The 9,960-nt window shown below is 53.7% G+C and overlaps 1 protein-coding gene across 2 annotated transcripts; it reads left to right on the forward strand.

Moving 5' to 3' along the window:
* Nucleotides 1-311: 311 nt before the first annotated feature.
* On the forward strand, nt 312-8,937 carry Nrn1 (neuritin 1). 2 transcript variants are annotated; one of them, XM_004666156.2, is made up of 3 exons: nt 312-537; nt 4,710-4,854; nt 7,760-8,937. In XM_004666156.2, exons 1-3 carry the CDS (start codon nt 483-485, stop codon nt 7,986-7,988), a joined length of 429 nt encoding a protein of 142 aa, XP_004666213.1. In that variant the 5' UTR covers nt 312-482; the 3' UTR covers nt 7,989-8,937. The 2 variants fall into 2 exon arrangements, with proteins under 2 accessions (XP_004666213.1, XP_044992187.1); XM_045136252.1 differs by lacking the exon at nt 312-537 and adding an exon at nt 3,965-4,395.
* The last annotated feature ends 1,023 nt before the right edge of the window (nt 8,938-9,960 follow it).

Here is a 9,960-nt window from a genome sequence, read left to right on the forward strand (position 1 = left end):
TTGGGGGGGCCCAGGAACCAGGAGGTGGCGGGGGTGGCCTCAGGGATGGAGAAGTGGTCACCCCCTCCAGAGGCGAGATTTCGTTGGGATCACACATTAATTGGAGCTATCTGATTAATTCCAGCATCTCATGACTATAAATGGCGAATCTCTACCAAGGTGTCTATATTAAAAAAAAAAAAAGAATCATTCCGTGTCATCCCCCACGTCAGGCCTGCTCGTGGGCGTGAGGTTGCACTTCCTCCGCCCCCTCCTAATGGAGTGAACCATTCCCAGCTCTCCTCCCCCCCCCCCCAGCCTCTCTCTCTCTTTCGGTCTCTTCCTCGCTCCCTCTCTTTCTCTCCTCCCTCTGCCTTCCCAGTGCATAAAGTCTCCGTGGCTCCGGGAACTTGTTGGCAATGCCTATTTTGCAGCGTTCCCCCGCGCTCTCCAAACTAACTGTTTAAAGGTCTGTGGTCGCAAATGGTTTGACTAAACGTAGGATGGGACTTAAGTTGAACGGCAGATATATTTCACTGATCCTCGCGGTGCAAATAGGTAAGTGGCTGCCGGGACCGGTTCTCTGCGGGCGGCCGGAGACCGCAGCCCCGGCCAGAGGTGCGCTGGGGGACAAGCCGGCCGGCGGCCGCCCCTGGACGCAGAAAGCCCGGCAAGCCCCTCGGGGTGGGGGCATTGGTTCCTGGGGACTCAGGCGTCCGGGATTGCTTTTCTTAAAGAAAACTACAAACGTTCTGCGGGAAATACCTGCTGCCAGCCGTTCTCCAGAGGAGCTTTCCCCCTCCTCTCTTGCAAAGCGCACATCCATTTTTGCTTCCCACTCTGGGGTGAGAGCGGGCTCGGTGCGCTCCGGGCCGACGGCCCCCACGATCCTGCAGGCTATTAATTTGAAGGGTCGAAAGGTGAATGCGGGAACAAGATGGCTAGTCAGCTAGGTCCTAAAAGTTTATGTGCAGAAAGCAAAGATGTTCCGGGGCTGCCCTCAAACTGCTGCATTTAGAACTTTGTCATTCTCCGTCCCCTCCCCCATCCTGGCTGCCGCGTTGCTCGGGCACCTCAGGCAGACCCGTCTGAGGAGGGTCCGTTCAGCTGAATACTGCATGGACACATTTCTAAGGACATGTGTCTCAGCACTTCACACATCAGCTTCGGTGTTTTTATGTAGGAAGAGGTTAAAAAAGTGCAGCGTACCTGGTCGTGTGCTCCTCATTTTTGCTTGTCTGCAGTGGGTTATGGACGGATTTGTTTCGCCCTCATTTTATGTTGAGGAATGTTGAGGGACACTTACACTGTCAGAGGGGTTTCAAAGTTCACTATATTTTTTCCCATCCAAAATGCGGAAGACGTTATGGTGAGGTACTAGAAAAATCCCCTTCTCTGTTGCTGGGTCAGAACGTTAATTAATGGGGCCTGAAGTGAAGGTAAAATAGGTTATTAACAGAACAGACAATAGAAAAATAGAAACTCTTCAAAGGGTTTTGCTGGAGATGGAGGGAACTGTTACTCTCCATCATGTCAATCTGTAGCATTCTTTGCAGGCAGTCTCCTTTCTGTATTTAAGGGGTGCTTTAGGGAATTGGTTTGGGGAAACAGAGGGAATGCTTAACATTTTTCTGCATAGGAAATGTGGAGGGAACAGGGTTTGGAGTTACAGACGCTAAAATGTATTATTTGCACTGAGGGGGCCTTATGCATTTTTCATGAATCTGATTTTAGGGGGTTTTGTTTACTTGTTTGGGTTTTTGCGGAAAAAAATAGGAATTTTGAGTGTGCATAGGGGATGTTGCTTTTTCCTTCAATCCTAGAAATGACTTAAAGCATTGCACCTGGTTGTTTTGAATCTTTGACATTAGTTCAAAGAACTGCAGTAAGTAAATACAGGGCATATATAACTGCAGCGTCTTCTCACATGTTGGGCATAAGTGAATGTGGCATTTTGCAGATAGCCTATGACTTTTTAGAGAGCGGGAGGCAGCAATGGACTTTATGATAAAGATTTCAATTGGAAGATGTTTAGTGCTGTTTTCCTCTTTGAAAGATGAAAACGTAAAATAATAAAAGTTATTTGCATGAGGAATTCGTTTTAAGCACATTAACCCCAACATCAAAGTAATCATTTATTGGAAGTGGAGTTGCAATTTATATGTTGCCAAATGCCTGCCCTTTCCTGCATCAGAGCTACTGTCTTTATTAATGCATGGATGGGAGCTGTCCCAAATCACTGACATTTGACAAGAAACGTGGGGGTTGGGGAGAGGCGGGGAAATGGGGAGGGTGATGAACGAATGAAGATGCCATGGGAGGAAGTTTGGAATGAATGAGAGGTCAAAGGAATAAATGAATGAATGAATGAATGAATGAATGGAAACAGCACCAGACAGGGACACCGGAGAAGACCTGGAGCTGGGGTTGCCACATCCAGGCTGGGTTCAGGCACGGTGCAGAGGGGCCTGCAGGCTGTGACCTGCGGGGAGGCGTGAGCCTGCAGCGTGCAGGTTCTGGCCTCTCAGTGCAGGACAGAGCTCAAGGAGTCACAGTTGCAAAATACAGAAATGTTCACGACTTCGTATTTCACACACGCACACACGCACACATGCGCGCTGAGCGGGGTCTTCTCCAGCAGCGTCTGGGAAGATAACGTGCCGGAGCGCATCCCGCCCCCAGCCAGCCCCAGCTCCCCTTTGCAAAACCCTCAATGCATCCTAGAGGCTTGTTTTCCCACACTGAGGTGGGTTTTTTTTGGGGGGGGGGGCGTAATAGGTGAGGACATTGGGAAGGGGAGGTTGGATTCTATTTTGTATTTGTGATGTCTGCTCTAGAGGGAGATGTGCGGCGTTTCACTTATCATGACCCAGCTCTATTAGAACAAAGATTCATTTATTCATAGATGCAGTGTCAGCGTTTTATTTACTACTACTATGGTGACCAAGGGTTGTTTTGTTTTGCTTTGTTGATTTTGGGTAAGGGAAGCCAATAGGCTTATGAAGGGTTACACGTCTGCCTCTGCGAGGTGGAAGTTAGCCTTGGTTCCTTCCCCCGCGCTTCCCGTTCCGGATTAGAAAACGCCAGACCCGCCTCGCTCTTCCCGCAGCGACGCGCCCGCGGCGCGCTCCCGGCTGCTCCGGCCCGCGGGGTCACCTTTCTCGCAGGCTGCCCCCTGTCCTCCTGGGCCGGGTGGCAGCGCAGGACCGGGGGCGTGGGGTATCGTCTACCAAGGAGGCATTCACACACGGGTGGCAGCGGCAGGGCATCGCAGATGAAGAGGCCTGAGACCAGATTCCTGGGAGACGGAGGCCGACATTGATTCTAAGATTCGCCCCTTTCTCCTCCACCTGCCCCTACGCTAACATCCGCCGACCTTACAAGTCCTCCGGGGACCCTGACAGCTTTTGGTCGCTAGTCGCTGAGCCCCTGGCTCGGTTCAGTTCGTTGCTGCGGGGTGGAAAGGAAAGGCCATGGCCCTGCGCGAGCCGGCCGGGGAGCCCGAGCGCTTCGGTCCAGCGACCGCGGGAGGGGCTGCTTGACCCGCATTCTGAAAGCCGAGACCTGCGTGTGGCCCGGGATTTTCCTTGTCCTTTTCTTCTTCTTCCTTTTCCTCCACACTCTCCCCTTCCTTCTCTTTTCCCAATGTCCCAGCTTGTATCTCTCCACCACCACCCTCTGGAAGGAGCCCAGAGCTAAGGCCAGGAGCCCTGACAGCCTGGGTCCGAGTGCCCAGCAGCCTGGCAGGGAGGCGGAGGGGTGGCTCGGTGGCTGTGGGAGAGTTGCTGGTTCTTTCCAAGGACGTTAAGGGGTGTGCACAGGTGAGAGATGGCGGGAAGGAAAGGAAGCTGGACCCCCGGCTTGGCGGCCAGAAGAGGGCTCAGGCTTGTAGGGGCAAGCACCTCTCTCTCCCCCCCCGCCCCCTCTCTCTCTCTCTCTCTCTCACACACACACACACACACACACACACACACACACACCGAGAGAGAGGAGCTGCTTCTGGCATTGACCTCCTAGGCCAACTCTCACCTCGGATGGCTCCTTCTCCCTATACCTAAACTGCTTCTTCCTAGTGGGACAAAGAAATGTGTGTTGAAGGGTTTAACATGAAATGCATACTCTATGCTAGGCTATCAACTTTACGGTAAAATATCCGACCTTGGCAAACACTGCTGGTTTACAAAGAGTTCATTCAGCAGCTTCCTGACAGCCCGTCTGAGGCATACAGCCATTGGGTTCACGACGTGACCCCAGCAGCCTGGATGCCTTTCTGGGCCATCTCGCCCCCTCAGCCTGCTGCCAAGACCCCCAGAAATGGAAGGTTGCACCCTGAGAAAGACGTGACAGGGTTTGCTGGGGAAGTGTTGGGAGATGAAGGAGGGAGTGAAGAAAAAGAAATAAAAGAAGATGAGGGAGGTGAGAAGAGGGGGCGATGAAAACAGAAAAAGATCCCAAGCATACTTGCTGGAGGAAAGAGAGGGACCCGTCTCCCAGCCACCCACCCGCACGCCCTCACAGCTCTGTGATGAACACCTCTGGTGCACAGAGTGAAATGGGTCTTTTCTGGGTTATGACGCCCCATCACCCCTAACCTGTACTCAAAGGCCAGGCAATAGGGGAGACCACCCCAGGAGGGTGAGCCTTCCATAGGACTTGGGATCTGGGTGGGCTGTGGGGCTGCAGGGGAGGGGTCGAAGAGCTGCTGACCTGTGTCCCCCTCCCCTCCACAGCATATCTGGTGCAGGCCGTGAGAGCAGCGGGCAAGTGCGATGCCGTCTTTAAGGGCTTTTCAGACTGTTTGCTCAAACTGGGTGACAGTATGGCCAACTACCCGCAGGGCCTGGATGACAAGACAAACATCAAGACCGTGTGCACGTAAGTGTCCTCCTTCTCTTCTTGGGCACTGCTGAAGTCAGAGAGCACCAAGCCACCCTGCTTGCACCAAGACTTGGACAAGTCCTCTGGCCAGGAGGCCCAGAGGTTCTAAACCTGCACAGTTTAGGGGCCTCCACAACCTGGGGTGGGCTACGAGGAGGACCCTCCTATTGGCCTCCAGGGCTCTCGCGGCTTTACAGGCCAGCACCTACTGGGTAAGAACAGGCTGCGGGGGAGGGGCAACGTGCCTTCTTCCAGTCCCTTGGTCCACAAAACCTGTTTTGAGACATCTCTATTCTGCCCTCTGGTGCCTGGGAAGCCTGCTAAGTCCTCTGAGCTGTTGGCACGGGCCTGACAAGTACTGAGAGTAAGGCTGTATTTACCTAAACGGACAGTCATCCGCAGCTCCTGTCTATTTCTGCTCCTTCTGACACATCCCAAGAAAATGCAGGCTCAGGAAAGGGACATTGTTTCTGAGGGGGGAAACAAAAGCTAAAAGAGTATTGTGTGTCATGGACTTTGCCTGTTGGGGTCTTAGGTGGCGTCTTTACTGTGTTGGCGGCCATTCCCAGATGTGCTTTGCTTCAAGCACCCTTTCCCAACTCTGCATGGTCTCTCCATATCACAGAAGCCGGTGGCTTCTCAGCGAGAGAGGAGGGCTTAATGCCCAGGCACAGTGGCATCTTTTTAGCAGTTTTGCTGGTACGCCTACCGCCTACCTCCCACTAGCAAGTGAGGTGTCCAGCTGACTCCCACTGAGGAGGGCCTGCCACACCTTATCTGCTGCAGATTTTGAAGTGCCTTCGTCTTCTCAATACACATTCTCCTTTGTTTTCGAAAGGTACTTGTATTCCGCCATGCTAACAATGGCTTGGCAGGAAAGCCAAGGCAAGAAGTGTCCCTTATTCCCAGAGGTTGAAGTAGCCATTTTTTATGTCATCCTCTGTGTACTGTGTGATCCTCCCTTCCCTAAATGAGGGTGGAGAAGAGCATTTAAATTGTGACCAAATGGGGATCCATATTTATATTTACTTCCTTAATACCCCAGCATCTAGTATCACTAGGAACCCCAGCAGTTTAGTGGCTGGTGAACAAAAAGAGAACAAATGCATTTAATTCCAAATATCTGGGGATAGGTATGGATAAATCTATAAGGCATGGGAATGTTAAATACAGAGTAGTTCTGAAATCCTCTATCATTTGCTGGAACCTAGTGATTTCTAGGTTTTTGTTTTTGTTTTGTTTTGTTTTTTAACCAGGGCTAGCTAAGGTCTTGGGAACCATGGAACTGGGGATGGGCACTCTTGTGGTGGCAGGCCACAGCTGGATCCAACCAACTGTGCCCTTAGCTCAGCCCCAGGATGAAGCCCAAATACCCCAGACCTGGGTGAATGTCGTTTGCCAGACCTCTATTCTAGAAGGGCTCTGTTACCATTTGGAGCTACCTAGAGAAAACAGCGATTTACACAATATTTGCATTTGAGGTGCCATCACACTACAGTTCTGCAGGGGAGCTGTCCCCTGGGACCCTTGAGTTGTCTCTAAATATTGGTCCTGTGTCCGTGTCTCCTAGTTCTCATAAACTGGAATCACAGGTCACTTCAAGGCACCTTGAGCTCAGGACAATGCAACAAGCATTTATTTCTGCAAGGTCTGGTAGGAGTGGAAGCAAAGGGGAATCCTGCCTCCAGGGAGCTTACAGTCAAGGCAAGGGAGCAGGCGGCAAGAGCAAACAAACCCAGTTGCTTGGAGCCACTGCTGACTTGGTGCTGGGGGCTGGGTGAAGTGGGAGTCGGCACAGATCGACCCAGCTTCCGAAAGGAGACAGCGCCCCAGGAATCGATCACAGCTTGGGATTATATTTAGTCTTGGGATCTATTTTGGGTTTCCAGAAGAAAGCGGGACAATAAAAAAAAAAAAATTTTTAAAGACAGGTTGGATGAAGGTTGTGGGGGCGGGGCTAGAAGCCGCGCTAGAGAGAGGAAGTGGCTGACTTTACACCTGGAGAGCCAGGACCCGGATGGGGGTCCTCGAGGGGATAGGTGTCTTCTGTGGGCACCGTGCCCGCTCTGGAGAACGCAGGTGTGACACCCAGGAGGTCGTGGAGCAGAAGGAAATGGGAAAGCACCCAGCTCGCAGGCCCGGAGCGCTGGCATGTGCCAAGCCCTAAAAGTCACCCAAAAGGCCCTGGGGTGCTCAGCCCCTTAACACTCACCGGCCGGGGCCAGGAGGAGGAGGCGGGCGTCTCCAGCAGCCGTCGGAGCGCAGGGCTTGAGCCGAGCCAGGCGGGAGGGCCTCGGAGGACTGAAGTGGTGGAGGAAGCAAGTGGGTAACGGGAGGCAAACGGGGCTGGGGGGGGGGGGGAAGGAAAGAGAAAGAAAGGAGATGAGAAGCTGGAAAGAAAAGGAGGCGTGGGGGCTGGGTGACGGAGAGGCCCGCGGGAGGGGGCGAAGGGGCCGGGGGGGGGGGGCGGAGGAGGTGGGAGAAGCCAGGAGGGGAGGGCCCTGCTCAGACTGAGTCCCCCATCTTGCAAGCTAAGAGGCGTTTAATGGGCCGCAGCTTGCTAGGCTTAGCGCTGTTTTCTTGGCTTTCCCGGAGGAGGGCGAGCAATCTGTTGGCGCAGGCCGAGGTGCCAGCGCCACTCCGCGTGGGCGACCCGCCTCCTGGCTACCAGGTCCCTTCTTGGCACCCGGTAGGCGAAACCAGACCAGGAAGGGGTTGGCCCACCCACCTGGACTAAGGATGGGCTGAGGTCCAGCGAGTCGCGACCCTGGGCGTGCTGCCCCGGAGCCGGGGAGGTCGGGCCCTGGCGGGGAGGAGGGAGGCGCTGGGCGGACGCCGCCCCCAGGGTCCTCCGGCGCCCAAAGTGAACCTGCTTCTGGTGTTCTGTTCTGTTCCTCGCCAGATACTGGGAGGATTTCCACAGCTGCACGGTCACGGCCCTCACGGATTGCCAGGAAGGGGCGAAAGATATGTGGGATAAACTGAGGAAGGAATCTAAAAACCTCAACATCCAAGGCAGCTTATTCGAACTCTGCGGCGGCGGCAACGGGGCGGCGGGGCCCGTGCTCCCGGCGCTGCCGCTGCTCCTGGCGGCCCTCTGCGCGGCGTTGGCGACCTGGCTGTCCTTCTGAGCGCGGGCCCGGTCCCCGCGCCCACCCGCACTCACTCCATGCTCCCGGAAACCGAGAGGAAGATCCATCCGTTCTTTGGGGACGTTGTGATTCTCTGTGATGCTGAAAACACTCATATGGGATTGTGGGAAATCCTGATTCTCCTTTTCTTTTTTCTCCCCTTCCAATTTCGTTTGATTCCTTGTATTTTATTTGCCAAATGTTACCGACCAGTGAGCGAGAGCGCACAGCCCAAATCGGACCTCAGCTTTAGTCCGTCTTCATAGAAAAATAAGAAAACGGCAAACTCACCCCCATTTTTAAAAAAGAAAAAAAGATATTTTTATTTTTTGGCAAAAGAATCTCAGGAACGGCCCTGGGCCACCTACTATATTAATCATGTTGATAACATGACAAATGATGGCTCCTTCTCATAGGAAAGCGAGGAGAGGAGAAGGCCAGGGAAACGAATCCAAGAGCGGTGTCCACGGGGAAGCATATGGCGAATTATCACGCTCACGCCGTTCGTCCACAGTACCTTGTTTTGATCATGTCCACTGCCCATTTCTCCTCCAGAAAAGCGAAAGCACAGGCTGCGGGCTCTGCGTTCTAAGGATGGGAGGGAGAGAGGGAGGGGTGGGGGCGACTGGCGCGGAGGCGAAGGCCGAGGCCGCGGGGAGAAACGCTGCTACGGCCCCTGAAGGTCGGCTTCACCTGCTACTGTTGACGCGTCTTTCCAGTCCACTGCCTTTGTCACCCTCCTCTCTCTTGTTTTAGCTGTCACACACTCGGTCATACCCGAATATCCAGCGGTATAGATCACAAGGGCGGGGGGTTAAATGTTAATCTAAAAATAGTTTAAAAGATTTTGACATAAAAAAGAGCCTTGATTTTAAAAAAAGAGAGAGAGATGTAATTTAAAAAGTTTATTATAAATTAAATTCAGCAAAAAAATTTGCTACAAAGTATAGAGAAGTATAAAATAAAAAAAAAGTTATTGTTTGAAATCAAGGTGTTGTTTTCTTTTCTACCCGCGATCACGTTTCCTGGGGAGCCTAAGAGGACGCGCTACGCCAGGTGAAGGCCTCTGCAGTCTTCAAACAGACCCCCTACATCTGTGGCACTTGGCCATGTCCCCTAAAACCTGCTTACTTGAGAAGAAAAAAAAAGGAAGTCGTTTTAAAATTGATGTGAAAAGCAGAGCCCTTACCAATGTGTCCACGGACAGACCGGCCTTGCACACGCAGACACAATGCCCCAGGTGGGTGTGAGCCCTAACCACCGCCCCGCCCGCCCGGCTCAAACCGCGACCCGCGTCTTCCTGTGCGGTGGCCCGAGGCGACCGGCGCCGGAGCCACCATTAAGGGCTCCTGCAAAGGGGCGGCAGGGCTGCGTTCCCGGGCGGGGATCGGGCGAATCCTTTCATAATTAATAAGACGGCTCAGCTGAAATGGCGAGGAGACGGGGCCTTATTGATCTGTCTGTCGGTGGAGCTGCTTTCGCCTCTCCCATTGATAGGCTCCGCGTGGCCTGACGGAGAAATAAACATTTCAGAGAAAACCTCAGCGCGGGCGATCCGGGCCCGGGGTCTGCAGGCGCGGAGGGGGCGGGCGGGGGAAGGGAGAGATCTCCACGCAGGTCAGCGGGTTCAATGAAATGGAAATCGGATTCTACTGAAGGTAGGGTTGGGAGAGAGCCGAGGCAGGCTCCCCAAGGCGTTGTGCGAGGAGGAAGGGCGGAGGGGGGGGGAAGACTCTGGTGCGCGCGTAGGTTTCCGCGCCCCGCTGACGGGAGGGTGCGCGGGGCTCAGAAATGCGATGTGTAAACAATCGCTAGGGTAACGGTTCATAAATCAAACTCAGTGGGTCGCAGCCCAATCTGCATTCCCCCCACGGATTGAATTCCAGCAACACATGCGTCCCTGCGCCCCCGGGCGCTGTGAGCTAGCTGCAAGACCCGCTCGGGTTCACGCACGCGCCGCACGGGGCCACTC

The sequence above is a fragment of the Jaculus jaculus genome, chromosome 17 (genome assembly GCF_020740685.1).
Source record: "Jaculus jaculus isolate mJacJac1 chromosome 17, mJacJac1.mat.Y.cur, whole genome shotgun sequence".
Classification (NCBI taxonomy): Eukaryota; Metazoa; Chordata; class Mammalia; order Rodentia; family Dipodidae; genus Jaculus; species Jaculus jaculus.